Source organism: Pungitius pungitius, chromosome 15 (assembly GCF_949316345.1).
Source record: "Pungitius pungitius chromosome 15, fPunPun2.1, whole genome shotgun sequence".
In the NCBI taxonomy this organism is placed as follows: Eukaryota; Metazoa; Chordata; class Actinopteri; order Perciformes; family Gasterosteidae; genus Pungitius; species Pungitius pungitius.
In genome coordinates this window covers 5,444,504-5,460,807 of record NC_084914.1, presented here as the reverse complement: position 1 = coordinate 5,460,807, position 16,304 = coordinate 5,444,504, and the positions used below count along the sequence as shown (strand labels likewise).

The 16,304-nt window shown below is 46.9% G+C and overlaps 2 protein-coding genes across 8 annotated transcripts in view; both read left to right on the top strand.

The window, feature by feature from the left end:
- The window catches only part of LOC119209392 (receptor-type tyrosine-protein phosphatase F), a 133,578-nt gene extending 122,468 nt beyond the window's left edge, over nt 1-11,110 (top strand). For all 7 annotated transcript variants that reach the window (XM_062557561.1, XM_062557556.1, XM_062557558.1 and 4 more), the window contains 9 exons: nt 707-826; nt 1,047-1,201; nt 1,301-1,586; nt 2,642-2,820; nt 5,890-6,016; nt 7,181-7,306; nt 8,258-8,412; nt 8,497-8,632; nt 9,130-11,110. In XM_062557561.1, the coding sequence (XP_062413545.1) occupies nt 707-826; nt 1,047-1,201; nt 1,301-1,586; nt 2,642-2,820; nt 5,890-6,016; nt 7,181-7,306; nt 8,258-8,412; nt 8,497-8,632; nt 9,130-9,198 (1,353 nt within the window). In that variant the 3' untranslated portion in view covers nt 9,199-11,110. The remainder of the gene's footprint in view (nt 1-706; nt 827-1,046; nt 1,202-1,300; nt 1,587-2,641; nt 2,821-5,889; nt 6,017-7,180; nt 7,307-8,257; nt 8,413-8,496; nt 8,633-9,129) is intronic.
- A 1,368-nt stretch (nt 11,111-12,478) lies between these two features.
- larp6b (La ribonucleoprotein 6, translational regulator b) lies at nt 12,479-13,880 on the top strand. Its single transcript, XM_062557851.1, has 2 exons — nt 12,479-12,707; nt 12,846-13,880. Exons 1-2 carry the CDS (start codon nt 12,576-12,578, stop codon nt 13,878-13,880), a joined length of 1,167 nt encoding a protein of 388 aa, XP_062413835.1. The 5' UTR covers nt 12,479-12,575.
- Nucleotides 13,881-16,304: the final 2,424 nt, after the last annotated feature.

Genomic DNA, 16,304 nt, shown 5'->3' with positions numbered 1-16,304 from the left:
CTCACACGGAGAACCGACAGTGGGCAGAGGGATTTTGATAATGATGTGACTCATCGTCTAAAGATGCTTCAAAATAATTCAGAAGTAGCTAAGAACATTTTTGTTGCCGGCGATCTCACAAGGAAAAGTTCCTGTGAAAGTTGAGTTGAGTTCAGCTTTCTTCCATTCTAATAGAAAGAGAAGCAGGAACGTTGAAACAGTTTGTGCATCGATGCACAGACTGAAGCAGTGTTCTTAAGCCTCATTCACAGTGAATGTAGCCCCGTGCACATTGTGTGCATTGTATCCAGTCGCGAGGACCCGCTGTCCCTTCACTAGGGGGCGAGGACAGCCTGTTAGACAAGTGTCTCTCCACAATGCAGCCCAATCAGCACAGATGCGCCAAACGCATACATGACAAAGGGCCGCTATCCACCCGACAATTAGCTGATTGAGAATGATCACAGCCCGGTAAGAGACAAAGTGGCCTTTTTGAAGCCCCACTTCAAACGCTCACACACATGCACGTGCTCCATTCAATTGACTTATTAGCAGGTACAGGAGCTGACTGCGGGTATTTGGGTTTTAATTAGACGGTGTTAAAGTGCCCTTTGTTCTGACCTCTCTAATTTCCCCCCCGTGCTAATCAGTGTGATCCTACAAGCCTCGTGGTGGATGTTACCAGCAGTTCGGTCCTGACAGTGTGCCCTCTCTCTTGCTCTGCCAGGTGAAGTGTGACCAGTACTGGCCGTCGCGAGGCACAGAGACCTACGGAATGATCCAGGTCACCATGCTGGACACTGTGGAGTTGGCCACTTACAGCGTCCGCACTTTCGCCCTCTACAAGGTACAGTACCGCCCTGTCATCGGCACTCAACTCTATACGAGGCAAGGAGACAGCTGATGGTGCACGTCACATTGCTACGTTAAATCACAAAGTGAAACTGCTTAATTAGTGTGATTATACACCTTGCTTCTAAAACAGTTTCTCTTTAAAAATAGAAAAAACACTATTATAAAAGTCATGTTATCTTTGCAAGCTAAAACCTGCTCTGACTCTCTTGCAGAATGGCTCCAGTGAGAAGAGAGAGGTGAGACAGTTCCAGTTTATGGCCTGGCCAGACCACGGCGTGCCCGAGTACCCCACCCCCATCCTGGCCTTCCTGCGCAGGGTGAAGGCCTGCAATCCTCCAGATGCAGGGCCCATGGTGGTCCACTGCAGGTATGTGTAGACTGGAACAAGTGCAGTGGGTGTGTGCCTACAGTAAATTAACTTTAAATAAGAAATCATCAATTATTTCATCCGTTCTCCCTCCATCAGTGCGGGCGTGGGCAGGACCGGCTGCTTCATCGTGATCGATGCCATGCTGGAGCGCATGAAGCACGAGAAGTCAGTAGACATCTACGGCCACGTGACCTGCATGCGTGCCCAGAGGAACTACATGGTCCAGACCGAGGACCAGTACATCTTTATCCACGAGGCACTGCTGGAGGCCGCCACATGTGGCAACACCGAGGTTCCGGCGCGCAACCTGTTCGCCCACATCCAGAAACTCACCCAGCCGCCGCCCGGAGAGACGGTTACTGCCATGGAGCTGGAGTTCAAGGTGATTGATCAGTGTTACTAAAGGAGGCTATTTCATTTTTAGTGTGAAAGAAGAGACTTCTGCGGCATGAAGCATTTAACTTAAAAGATATTTCCGAGTAGCTTTTTTCAGATTTATAGGCCACTGGATAGTTTTCCAGGGGGTGACATTGTGATACTGTACAGGAAGTACAGGAGTTTTTGGTAATTATTAATTCTAAAGACAAAAAATCTCCATCCTCTCTGAAGAGTTCTGACCTTCTGTACAGGTCAGGGTGTAACAGGCTATTGTAACGCTGTGATCACATGGGTGTTTGAATTCATTAATTCACAGAATAAGCCGATAAACAGGAATTTGTCTCCGTTACATGCCGGCACAAGTACAGTGGCATCAGTACATGCCAACACACCAGGACAAACACACCAACGCACCGACACATGGAGAATTACAAAAACGACTGACCCTCGTCCCCCAAACACACACAGCTGGCGTTCAAGGTGACCCGCAGTCCGGCGCACGCGCACACCTCCTGTCGATAGCCATCGACTGCGATGTTATTACACACTTTCGTCCCAGCGCGGCTCTGCCATTAGCCCTCTTATGACCGTGATCCATTCTGTTTGAAGTGATAATAGCATCTACAGTCCTGCCAACAACGGAGAATGAAAGACTGAGAGAATGATTGCGGCGTATGTTCGGGGGCCGCAGCCTCCACGCAGCGCAGTCTGGCCACATCGCGCACATACAAATTCTCCTAGAGGGCCATGACTGTCCACAAACACTCCTGTGCTGTCCATCTGTGCTCTGTCTGCAGCCAGCACAGAGCGCGTCACGCCCACGATGCGAGCCCGCTGCACTTAGTTGTACCTGCCGGCAGCGTTTCTCTTTTATATCTTGACTGGGAACGTAAGGTCTGAGCCTGCGGAGAGACTCCCCCGGGAAGCGTTTCAGACTTCCTTGTTTGTTGCTGCGGGTCGTAGGTCAGAATTTCTTTCCTCTCCATCTCTCTCTCTCTCTCTCTCTCTCTCTCTCTCTCTCCCTCCCTGTCTGATATCTTCCAACTTGTTTTTAAACAGAGACTGGCCAACTCCAAAGCTCACACGTCGCGCTTCATCAGCGCCAACCTGCCCTGCAACAAGTTCAAGAACCGCCTGGTCAACATCATGCCTTTTGAGTCCACCCGCGTCTGCCTGCAGCCCATCCGTGGAGTCGAGGGCTCTGACTACATCAACGCCAGCTGCATTGACGGCTACAGGTCAGCAAAGGAGTGTAACCTCAGCATTTCAACAGTGGAGGCGATGACAATGAGTCGGCTTGGAGTGCTGACTTTGACCTTTAAAGGACAACGCTGCATAGCTCCATATTTATTTAATCAACGAATGCCATGGAAAGATCGAAGCCAGCAATTAATTACTCGCCTCTCTCTCCCAGTGCTGTTAACTTGTCTCAGTCTCCAAGTCCAATCGTTCTAACTGAAGAATGAAATCTCAAAACCCAGGTTCACAAATACATTGCCATTGAGGTTTGGTTGCTTAAACGACTGGGCACAGTTGTGTTCAGCATACGCAACTCAAACGGAAAGAAATAGAGCGTTGTTTAGACTGAGTCATTTTTTACACGTCAGCTGTCAATCCAACGCGGCCAATTGAACCAGATTGAATTGCATTCAGGGGAAAAAAACAATTGTCTGCTGATGTAACGAGTCATAAACTTCAATGTGGACATTACGTGAGCAGGAGTGCAAACAAATACAGCCTTTTATTATTCATTTTACAGTAACTTTCTATCTCCTGCGATGGGGCAATAATCCCATTTGGTCCCTCTGATGTGGATCTAAACATCCTTTAATTGAATCGGAGAGTCCACACTGCAGCCTTAGAGTCACTGTCATTTTAAATCCAATGTCCCAGAGGACAGAGCCAGCACACAACACAAATTTCATCACTGTCCCGCGACATAGCAGACATTTGTAGTTGCCGAGATGAAAATGCATGGGAGGGGACCGAAGACGAGTCTGCGGTGGGTAGTATCCAGTTGCAAGAAATTACTGGCGGCTCTGTGGATGTGTGTCTCTCGTCTGCTGCGCCACCACTCTCATATTGAAGCCACGGCATGTTCTCGTCCGCCCTGTGATTCCAAATTGCCTCCTAGAGGGAGGAAGATGAAAAGGAAGCTCTCTGTTCTATATCTTTATAAGTACCACAGAAGAGACAGAAAGAGCTGACTTCTGTCATCCCCGTGTACCGCGAGGGGATGCGTTTAGTGAGGCTGAAATGCCATCATTCAGTCAATATGGGGTTGTGCTTCGTACCAGTCCATGAAGGAGACAACAACCCCTCGCCCCCCCCCCCCCCCCCCCCCACCGCCTCCTCTTTCTCTGCTTCCGTTGCTAATGAGGCTGCGCTCAGCAGAGGCAGACCCTCTATTGTTGCCGTGTAAATAGCATAATTGCAGCAAGAGAGTAGCCTAATAAAGTGTGTTTCCTTTTTTCTCATCCGTGTTCACTTCTTTCCTCTTTTTCTTTTATTTTTACACCCTTTCCATCTCTGCCTCTCACTGCTCCCCTGCTTAATCTATCTCCTCCACACCTCTATTTCACACTCTGCCCTCTTCCCTCACTCGCCATCTTCCCTTTCCATCCAAGCATCATGGCAGACGTATCCGGGTGGGGACCTGTTGTGTGCACCGGCGGCACCGTGTGATTAAGCCACTTAAAAAGCCCCGCCATAAATAAAAACTAAACAGGGGCCTCTTGTGCCCTCCACCCCAGCGTCTTCAAGAAAAGCCAATAATATGCTATGCTAATGAGAGCCGAACCATTGATTCATGCGATGAGCCCCGGCTGTCCTCCGAAGCGGGCTGGAGTTTTAGCATTGTAATGAGGTTGAAATGAAACGCTATGTCCTCAAGCGCTGCAGTCATGTGGGATGATGCAGAGAGCGCTCATCGGGACACTGTGTGCAGAGAAGTCAGTTTTGTGTGGTGTGCCTTGAATTGTTGTTGTTTTGGCTAGGGGCTGCATTATGGGGAGGTTAGAGGGGTCCACCCTATCAATTTGAAGTTTAGCATTCATCCCCAGCTTAGCTCTGCCCTCCCCTCTCATCTGCCTCTGCTCCAGCGGTCCCCTTTCCTACAATCTCATATTCTTCCCTTTCCTACCGCTCTAATCTCTTCTCTCCTTTCTTCTCTTCTCTCCTCTGCGGTCCTCTGCTTTCTTCTGTGCTGATGTCCTCTCCTCCCCTTCTCTCTCCTCTCCCCCTCCCCAGCAGTCCGTTTCACTTTGCACGATGATGACCAGCCGGAGATAGCAGTGCTCAGTCTTTTAGTCTTTTATCCACATTTTGCTCCCTACATCCTCTCCCACTACTTTGTTCACCACCTCTTTATTTTGCATTTCCCTTTTACCCCGTTTTCCTCTTTTTTTAATTTGATTCCTCACTCTGTTGCCTTTCCCTCCTCGCATGCTGTCTCCTCTCCTCTCAACCGATCCGTTGTTTCTCTGTTTGTGCGGGCGAAGCCCAGAGCATATTCTAATCTCCCGGTTTCACATTAGTGCCTCGCCTGCAGCACCTTCATTAGTTGTTCAGCCGCGGCTCGGTTTGTCGTCTGAATATACATGCAAAACTACTTTACACATATACACCTGAATGCAAAACCTCATGTGCTGCAGACATGTGACAGCGTGTGTATGTGTGTGTGTGTGTGTTGGAGCTGCCTCTCACTTTGTGGATCAGTGCGCTGCTGCCACCTGCTGTTTGACGGGAACGACTGCTCTGCTGAACCAAGTCACGTAGGACACCAGCACTGCTTTGGCTCAGTGGATGAGCTCATCTCTGGCTTTGTGATCATGTCTCTCGCTCGCCCTCTTTCTCTCTCTCTCTCTCTCATATTCCGTGGGGCTTGACAGAGGAAAGGGGAGGGGGGGGTGTATGTATGTAGAGGATCTATACAGACTTAAATAGCTGAATAACAGTGATAACTGTCAGGGATTATTTTCTATGTTCATTAAGTGTGTGGAAATGTGTCTCGTTGGCATTAGCCTTGAGAACATTTTAACAAACAGTGCAAGGATAGCAAGACATTTCATTTGCAGCTAAATGCTTTTTTAGCACAAACTAGTTTTGTTGCATGTATTTTATCTTATCTGTTAAATGTGTGGGTGGGTTTAACTGTCTAGAAACAAAAGCACACTTTACCATTAGATCCATTTGTGGTTATTGCTCTGTGATGTGCTTTATAATGCCAGCTGTAAAAGCACCCTAAAATCCTTAATTACTATGTCGTTTTTAATGTTTGCCTCCTCCATGTGGTGTTCCATCCATAGACAGCAGAAGGCCTACCTGGCAACACAGGGTCCCCTGGCAGAGACCACCGAGGACTTCTGGAGGATGCTGTGGGAGCACAACTCCACCATCGTCGTCATGCTCACCAAGCTACGAGAGATGGGACGGGTAATGCACGAAGCAAACCTCTGTATGCATGTGTGCAGCGCTCTGAAGGTCATTGGACCACTTCAGGGAACCAGTCGAATGTTTTTGGAGTTCAGTTGGTTCAGCTGAGCTTTTGCGTCATTCATCTCAAATATTAATTCATTCCAACCCTGAACAATAACTTGGTTGAAAGTTAACTTCCTTATCGCCGTCAGTGAAGTACTTCTGGTTTGGAACTAGTATGCTACCGTGGCTTTCCATGCATAATTATACTTTTTTCTACTCCCTGACTGCATCACACTGTGGAAAATGTGTGAGCGAGAGCTAAATAGTCTGTTTTTTTAAAGAAGACAGTCCTATAGAGGCACATTTCTGAGTTTATGATGAAACCCTTACTACATAACATCTCGAGGTAGAAAAGGAACTCAATAAAGTCTACTGTTGAGTTTCTAAAAAGGAACCGTGACCTTTAGATTTAGGGTGTGGTCATAGGACACAAAAATCCAGGAGTGACCTTTAAATGTCCATATAATGGAAAATAAATGTGCTTGTTTTCTTGCTAGTTAGATGAGGGCATTAATACCGCTCTCACATCTTTAAATATGAGGCTACAGCTAGGGAACACTTAGCATGAAGATTTGAAAAAGGGGGAAACAGATACTGTGACTTTGTCAGAGGTGACTTCTGGGATCCTCTGCCTTTTTTCTCCTCATGTATAGCCGGAGTGCAAAGCTAGTTCCTTCAATCCAGTGTGATGTTCGTTTGGTAAAATGTGATCCCATTTAGAGTAACACGGAAGCAGGCTATGCTTTAGGGCGTTGCTACCTTGTGATTGACAGGTCGCTGCCACAGCCTTAAAATGTCGTATTCAGTGTTCGGGTTGCACTTAGCCCCGCCCGCTGGTGTCACTTCACCTTAAAGAATCCAAACACTTATTAAACGCTTTTTTTCCCTTCCAGACAGCCCTTAACTGTTTTTCACAATTTTGATCTCGCTCTCCTCCATAATCACAAAAGCCCCCATGCACATCATCGCATAACTTACAGAGAGACAAACTAATAATATCCTGCACTTTTTCACCATGGATGACGTTATGCGTTGCACATGTTTTTTTTTCTATACAATGTGTTTGGAGAAAGATTGTTCCCTCAAATTTGCCCCCCCCCCCCTCCTTTTGTTCCGTAGGAGAAGTGCCATCAGTACTGGCCAGCAGAGCGTTCGGCCAGGTACCAGTACTTTGTGGTGGATCCAATGGCAGAGTACAACATGCCCCAGTACATCCTCCGAGAGTTCAAAGTCACAGATGCCCGGGTATGTTGGTCTCACTCTCTGAGTTTGCCCTTGTGTGTCTGCGCGGGGAGGAGGGATTGGGTGGATCTGTGGGGGGGGGGGGGTTGATTGGCATTTTCCACAAATACAACAAGCCGACCCAAATTCCTCCTAATTTTAGTTTTTTTTTTTTTTTACACAAATGCTGACAGTCTTGCTGTTTTACTGGCTGTGATTTCAAGGTAGAGATGATCAGGACGCATCCCATGTTATTTGTCCTGACAGGCTGACATCAAGTGAATGCACCATCAAACATGTTTACCCCGGATTTAGTAACACCGCGCTTGCTCTATGGATTGTGTGCGTGCATGCGCGTGTGTGTGTGTGTGTGTGTGCGTGCATGCGCGTGTGTGTGTGTGTTTGTGTTCGTTCGTTCCAGGATCACTGTGAAAATACATGAAAAGCATAGCCTTCAATCCCCAAGGGCCAGTACAGCAACTCCCTGTGATGCAGTATTTTCAATGGGCTATAAATATACTTTACTGTCATGAGGAGGCCTGCAGCACTGCACTCTAATCCCACACCCCCTCCTCCTTCCGCATATAGGTCTGTATATACGATGTGTGCGCAGAAAGAGAGAGAGAGGGGGGGGGGGGGATTCATGTTTGCAGGAAAAACATTTAATCCATACACGCTGACGTCACAGTGCTGTCAGTCGTGGTCCCGGAGAGCCAAAGCCCTGATGGGTTTCTCTCCTGCCCGTCGTCAGCGTGATTCATTTTGCATCCCAAGTGTAATTTAGCTGCTTTCGTGACTGCAGGGAAAACGCCCAGTTTAGCCGTAGTCAAAGACACTGACGGAGGACCTGTGCTGTGGGTTTTAGTTGTTGTTGAGTGCATATTAAAGACAATGCTGCAGAGAGGATATTAAACACAACACACATCACCTTTGTTTTATGTGTTTCCTCAATGTACATTTTTTGTTGCCCCTTAGGACGGCCAGTCCAGAACAATCCGCCAATTCCAGTTCACTGACTGGCCCGAGCAAGGAGTGCCAAAAACTGGAGAAGGCTTCATTGACTTCATTGGACAAGTGCACAAAACCAAGGAACAGTTTGGGCAGGATGGACCAATCACTGTACACTGCAGGTGAGTAAGACCATGAATTTATTTCAGAATCATGAAATGAAATGTTCTTTAAATGTAACGACTCCTGTGTGCGGATCTCTTCAGCGCCGGAGTCGGCCGGACCGGAGTCTTCATCACCCTGAGCATCGTTCTGGAGAGGATGAGGTACGAAGGAGTGGTCGACCTCTTCCAGACAGTGAAGACACTTCGCACCCAGCGGCCGGCCATGGTGCAGACCGAGGTAAGAACACTCACTGTTCACACCCACCTTAAAGAAGACAGTTGTGCTGTGAATTTAAATCAGTTCATAAAGAGAAGTTTGTTATTAGTTGTCATGCAAAAGTACATAATCTCTAGTGAAAACAAGAGTTACTTTATTAGTAAATGTAAAAATGTTTCACAGTATTGGTCAAGCTTATTACCATTATGATTTATTTTACATGCATACCATCAGGGAGATTTAATTAGTCTCTTCACTGCTGAGATTTGAGCGACTAAAAGAAACAGCGTTTTCTTGTGCCCAAAAAGCTGAATATGAAAATGGGTATTGCTGCGCTGGCCAAAATGGGGCTGTGATTGAGTCAAATCTAGTCGACTATTTTGAATATAGCCCAATATGAAAATGCCAAATATGCCTCAAAGGGCTTTACAATCTCAACAGCAACGTCCCCCACAGAAACATCTCCACATCCATTTTCATATGTAACGTATGTTCTTTCTCCTCCTCCTCTTCCTCAGGACCAGTACCAGTTGTGCTACAGGGCGGCGTTGGAGTACCTGGGGAGCTTCGACCACTATGCAACATAACCACTCCCACCGAGCAGCCTCCCTGGTGCAACCTCTCAGGCGTGTGCCAAGTGTCCCATCTCAGCCACCATCCACTCACCCCCAACAGCCCGAGCCCTCGCAGCTACCAGAGGGGAGGGGACAAAAGGGACGCGCGCCCGCGGCGCGGACCCGGAGGTCGCGGGGTTCAAACCGATCACAGCGATCCACGCCGACTTACCCAACGACATGAGATTTTTGCTTTAAAAATAATAATAACAGAAACATTACAATGACAATGCAAAAGATGACAACACTTGTACAGACGCGACGGGGCAGAGCGGCAGCTCGCCCCTCTGCCCCGTCGAAGCCAAACCTCCCTGATTGTCAAAGGCTACTGGTAGCACTAAGAGAGCACTCTTGATTTTTTTTTTTTACATTTATTGTCAATATTATGATTCATTGTGTTAAATGTTATTGTTTAGTATATTTGTGGTTGTAATAATCATTTTAACATTGGACATTTATTCTGTCTTAAGCTGCCCAGCCTGGGGGGTGAATTATTTTCATAATCGGTACTTTTCTGTTTTTATTATTATTTTAGGGTACTTTAGAACAAGGGACATGTATTTTTAACACGTTCCTAGATACTAATACAAGAGGAACTCTGTTCTCTGGGCTGCTGTCAGATTTCTTTTGTGATCGGACATTATTGTTTTATTTTATGGGTCATACATTTTGTGTTTGGTCTTACTCAGTTCAATTTCTCAAAAAATTGCCTTTTCACTTGCCGTTTTGGATAAAAGAAAAAAAAATCAAAATCAGCTTTGAGAAAAGTGATTTCAGAGCACACACTTTGCTAAAGTTTGGCCTGTAAACTTGGTAGCTAAAAACAAGACGTGAAATAGCTAACAGGAGACTAAATCAAGAGGTGTACAGAAATGGAAAGCACATGATTTCTACGTGTTCTTTTGTTGTTGTTGTTGTTGTTTTTGTTTTACATCAGAAGCCTGTGGCATTGAGGCCTTCATCCTTACCTGAGGAAAACAGACTTTTGTACCCAAAGGGTGGTTGACAGAAAAGAATCTCCCTGATTTCCGAATAAAGTTGCTCTTCAAGTCCCTCCCATCTCCTCGCTGCCCATTGGTCCGCTCAGTCGGCTGGAGCCAAGCCCCGCCCACCGAAAGGAGCCGAAGCGCTTCAGACGGGCTGCAAGGTCGAGCCGTCAGCGACGACCCCTGTACAGAATCAACCATTCCTACCAGAGGGAAAGAGACTCGGCCGCTTTGGACTGACACCTGGTATTATTTTATACAGAAATAGAACTATAAATATATATATATAAATATATATAATTATGATTGATTATATATATGTACAATTACACATAGATATATACACAGCTTCAAAGGTATATTGTTAAAAAGGATCAATTCCGCTGATCTACCAACCCGATGAGAGACTGCTGTCCCAGGGTGTGTATTAATGGATCCACCCATGTATCTACTGTACTACCATAGTAATCTTTGACTGCTGTTTGTCCATCTGAACGAGGGGAAAACAGCACAACCCCCCCCCCCCCCCCCACACACACACACACACACACACGCTCCCCCCACCCATTAAAATGGACTACTCCTCACCCGGGTCGAGCACCACTGAAGCACACGTCTTCTCCCACAAGCATTGCGGGAGGCCTGAAAGTTGTGGTGAAGGTGGGAGGGAGGAAGGGAGGGAGGGAGGGAGGGAGGAAGGGGGACTTGAAAACGCTGGCGATAAACTCTACAATGTTCATTTTTACCTTGTGAATGCTTAGTGCTGTAGGGGTTCAATCTGTTGTACACACAGTCTGTTTTCTATTTGTTGATAAAGAACTGGAATTTAAAAGAAACTGTTGATGAAAATGAAAAAACATTGATGTTAATAAAGTAAAATAATTGGGTTTTTGTACAAATGTTGGTTTGTGATGCATTTCTTGAGCCAGTGAAGAAGATGTTTGACTTCAGCCCTTTTGCCCTGAGGGACACCAGGAGGCTGCCTGACCTGCTGTTTGCTTCGGGATGTGACCTTACATCCGTCCCGTCCTCGCATCTCAGGGACGCTTTCAGAATGTTTATTGCGCGAGGCACAAACATTCCCCCCCCCCCCCGTGCTCAAGGATGAACTGATTAGAATTTCATGGTCAGAGATCACTGCCTTCCCACTAAAATAGACTTATGGTCGTAAATAAAGGAAGTCCTTCTAACAATCGTGACGTTTTCACACAAATGATAGGATCAAAAATAAGCAATTGATGTCATTTTGGACAGATGTTGAAGTACGCTACAGCTGGACCGGTGATCGGAGCCATAAAACCACCGTCACTGTAGAAAGTTCAAGCAGTGTCCTGATGTTACTTTGAATTCTCACACTGGGCTCACGCTTGCACATGTGTTTTAAATTGTAATATTTAAGCCCAGAGGCGACTGCATAAATGGGATTATCTGTGAGAGCCTTAATATTACTTTGCATTTGTTACACAGAGCCTCCATGTACTTTATAACAAATAGGAATATACATCTTTTAGCTTGTTTGCTTATGTATAAATGCAGTGAGCGTCATCTCAGTGCCTTCAACCACTTGTTCAGTCTCACTTCCCACCAGCCGCCCCCTCGGCCACTTAAAGGATTTTCTGTGGAAAAGTGAAACGTTTTGGGAATTCTATATTTATCCAAAGTGTAATGAATGTACCATAAGACACAAATGTTATTTAAAACACAGGAACAAACCGAAGATGAAGACAAAAGCATACAGACGGAACCTAAAGCTGCATTTAGGGAGTGAAACTGAAGAGGTTGGTACTGCGGTGCTTCTGTATATTGTGCATTGGGGAAACCATCGTTTTCTATTGATTTAATTGGGCTCTGAACCACGTTGCAGAAATTCACGCCTTTTGCCGTGATAATACTGACATTGTTGTTCTGAGCGAGCCTTTGTTTTCCAGCAGTGATGATATTCACATATTTGACGGTAAGTTTGAGACAACGCTTACATTCTTAACATCATTAGTTATTAGTGGTGGAATTTTCCTCGTAGCATTTTACAAAATGTTGTTTTGGACACTGACATCGTTGCTGTCACATGATCTCCGTCCAGGTGCAATTCTTCCACATTTAGGAGCCACTATTGACTGTATCAAGCCCTGTGGCCTCTCCTTAATACCCGTTCTTACTTTACCCAGAAGAAGCCCGGCTCAGTGACTTGTTATCTCGTGGTACTCTGGAGAAACCATGACTAATCCGATCGGGTAAGGAAATTAGAAAACATATGGCTGGCTAATCTACATCGCAGTGCATCGTGATGCTGTGTTGTGTGTTTCTTGTAGAGATTTTTCCCAATCTGCCCGAGTTGAAGAAGACCGTCAAGGTAAGTTGCTCTGCATGAAGATTAAAGCCAAGTTGGAGGATTTGCTGTCTGACAGCCACCTGGCGGAGGACGGCTTCCTGCTGAAGCACGTCCAGAGGGACAAGCAGGGCCACGTCAGTCTCAAGCTGCTCACTTCTTTGAAAAAGGTGGAAAAAAAAAAGAACAATTTTGAATCACATTTTGTCTCCAACGTGTGCTTTCCGTGGTGTTAGCATTCCACCCGTTTGAAAGAAAACAAGCCAGTGAAATGCAAACAAAGCTGAGGTTGCTGCTGTTTGCCACAGATAAAGGCCCTGACTACAAACTGGTACATGACTCTAGCAGCAGCAGAGGCCTCTGACCTCCTGGCGGTGAACGAGGAACGCACCAAAGTGAGGCGGATAGAGCCGCTTCCCCGATGGCTGCTGTGTTCCCCCACCAGCAAGGTCCTGCTAGCCTGGAACATTTGTGTGAGGAAAACCACCGAAGAAGACGTAGCACCTTGGGGCCAGGAGCAAGCTCGCCTCTCACAGAGTGTCCTCCAAAAGTTCAGCCCGCATGGCAGTGTGACGTCACTCTGGGTGCTGTATCCCGGCTGTAAGCTCCCCAAGGAACTGCAGTGCTACGCCAAGCGTCACAAAGTGCTCGGCCAACACCTGTGCGCCGTCGTGAAGTTTGACCATTTGGACGAAGTCCGCAAAGCCTACAAAGCCCTGAAAGCAGAGGAGATCCGGTCTAACGGCGAGGGCATGAGTGTTGTTCCTTTGGGGTTCCAGGCCATGCACCGCGTCACCTCTGACCAATCATCAGATGAAAACAACGAGGACAAACCCCAGGACACACCTTCCCAGGATAATCCCCTCGACGCCTCAGAGGATATGGCCCAGGAGGATCCGGCCCGGGAGGATCTGGCCCAGGAGGATCCGGCCCAGGAGGATCCGGCTCAGGAGGACCCGACTCGGGAGGAGGCCTCTGCTCCACCGAAGGTTTCTGACACATGTCCACCACAAAAGTCCATGAACAATTCCACGCTGATCTCCACCAGCTGCACAGGCAGGCAGTCCTTCCCCGGTTGGAACCAGAGGTTCAACAAGAGGAGCTGCTGGTCTGGAGACTGTAGTAACGGAAACTCTCAGAGCCCCTGGGTGCAGAGTCGCAAAGTTGCGGCCAGTGCATTGAACCCCGGGGCGGCCGAGAGCAGGGATGCGCCCGCGGCGTCTCAGAGAGTCCTGCGCCAGCCCCGCGGCCCCGACGGCACCAAGGGCTTCCACAACAGGGGGGTAGCTGCTGCTCCATCCAACTCTCCCCGGGGGAAGCACCTCCCACTTTGCCCCAAATAATTTATGACATGCAGAAGGAAATAAAATCATTTTCTTGTCGACTATAACAAACAAAGAGAAAGCTGTGAGTTTTTTTGGTATCTCCATTGGTGTGGGATTGTTTAGTCTGAGGTGCATGTAGTTGTAAACAACGGACAGGCGGAGGCAGCATTTAGCCGTGTCCACAGCTGTGTTATTCTAAACACTCAGTTGGTCCTTGTCAAGCTGTTGTTGCGTAGGCGGCAAATAAATTGCAAAGCATGTAAATAGAGGGACAGCAGTATTAGCTGGAGGTACAAATTGTTACACAAACTGAGGTCTTAAAGTAAAAATGAGTCCACACAGGCCTCCGCCCCCTCCTCCGCGCTCCCGGCTCAACGGCATCTGGTCACAACTGCAAATTGCGTGTTAAGTGTATATTTGTTCTCGGGCCAGGATTGATTTACCTTGTTACCACTTTCTCCAAGAAAGAGGTGTTGTCTTTCAAGAAGGAACTTTGGGGGGGGAAAAAAGCCCTCATCGTCCCACTGCATCTTTTTCAAAAATAACTGTTTAGATTTTGGTTCTCTAAAAAGTACTTTTCCATTCTCTGAGATGACATTTGGCCGAAGGCTTCTCGTCCAATCATCAAACCGCATCTTGCGCAAGGCGCTCGTAGTAGCCGCATTTGTGCCTTATTTCCAGCCTTTTTAACGACACCTCCACTGGAATGGGTGTGTTTATACTGTAACTGATTGAGGGCTTCCTTAAAATCTCGCCCAAACTTAAACAAAATGTGTTTCTCCACTCATCCACACCCAGTGGAAAAGATTTAATCCGACGTATGAAGGATTCTATCGTATTGGAATTGGAAACACCCTTTGCTGTTTCTCTCTTCCGTCAGATAGCCTCCATGACTAATGTAACCTTAGCTGTTGAGTGAGACTTTTCGTTGTATACAGATCGGATGAAGTGTTTCACGCTTATTGTTTCTGACTTGGTTTACCAATTACCAGCTGTTGGAATTTTATGGCACTGGAGGATGGTCCATGAATACCTTCACACATCTGTGAACAAGATGTATAGAGTACAAATGTTCCTGCCCCATGTCAGGAAATGTTTCTGCGCTGGTAGTTCCTTTCAAGGCTGGAAAAGCACGATATCGCCTGCTAACTGGACGTCATTATGCATTTACATGGTCTCCTCGGCCAGTAACAGAGGGGTATGTCAATGGGGCGAGATGATCTGGAGGAATTTGCACCTGCTGACCAAAATAATCCGAATGTGAAGATAATAACAAATGTTTTTTTTGATTTGTGGCACAGTGATGCCCTTCAGGTCAGCGATGAAGGGTTTATATGAAGAGGAGTGTTTGCGTTGGCGTTCGCTCAAACTTTACCCCAAATCTGCTCTTTGGGTCATTGACACAACATACGTAATACACATTTGACCAAATACACACCAGTATTCCATAAAAATTCCTTTGGTCTTTCCCTTTTTCTCTCAACCAACAATGAAGGAGATTTTAGTCCCATAAAGTTAGCGACGAGCCACATTTCCGCCTCGCTAGTGGAATCCTGTGTATAACTTGGCCTGAGGGTATCAGAGTGACTCATGACATCAGAATGGGATGTTTGTTAGAATATTATTTGCTTCCTGTTGAGATGCTGACCTCCTGCTTTATTTCAACATCTTCGGCTGCGGAAACAGTTCTGAAACCATTTAAAACCAACATTGTCCCTTTACATCTATTTGACAGGGGAACGCTCCCAAATGGTTTTCCTTGTATCTTCTTCCCTTTTCTCCACCCCGGTTGGTCTTTGTTTATGCATGTCTGACCCCACGCACCTGACGCGTTTGCCCCATGGATGGGGTATTTATTTAGATTGCAGTCTGGAGTGCGTGATACCTTCCAGAAGCACAACCATCTGCTCCTGATTTACGGCTCGAAGCTCAGCGGCTGAAATACTGGTTTGTATTTGAAGGGACGTGAGCGTGAGATTTTCGACAACAACATCCCCGGTTTTATCTCAATCCGGCTGTACGATACAACTCTGCTGTGATAATTCCATTCGACTGGCTTTAGTGTTGTCTTAGCACCGTTTAAACCAATTGTGAACTTTCTTAATTCCCCGCTAAAAGATTGGAAAACACTTGCTTCAGCAGACCCTCCCTGAGCTTCCCATTTGAGGCTATTAGCAATCGTCTCCCTTAAGATGGCAGACTCTCTTGTGGCAGAAGGTAAGTGTAAGCCCTTGCTCAGGCCAAAGCATCCTTTAGGGCTCCTGGAGCTAGAGCCAGGGAGATTATCATGTCAGGAGTAATCCGACTCGACCCACGGGCACAACTACGGAGGAGGAGGAGGAGGAGGAGGAGGAGGAGCAACAGTTGAGGAGGGGAGGCTGGAGGCAGCGGCATCAGAGAAGCTCTCTGCTCCACTTACCATAACCACGCTCTCCCTCCTCA

Coding starts and splice junctions, on each gene's coding strand:
- larp6b (XM_062557851.1), top strand. CDS start 12,576: ATGAAGATTAAAGCCAAGTTGGAGGATTTGCTGTCTGACAGCCACCTG. Junction 12,708..12,845: donor TGCTCACTTCTTTGAAAAAG/GTGGAAAAAAAA, acceptor TGTTTGCCACAG/ATAAAGGCCCTGACTACAAA.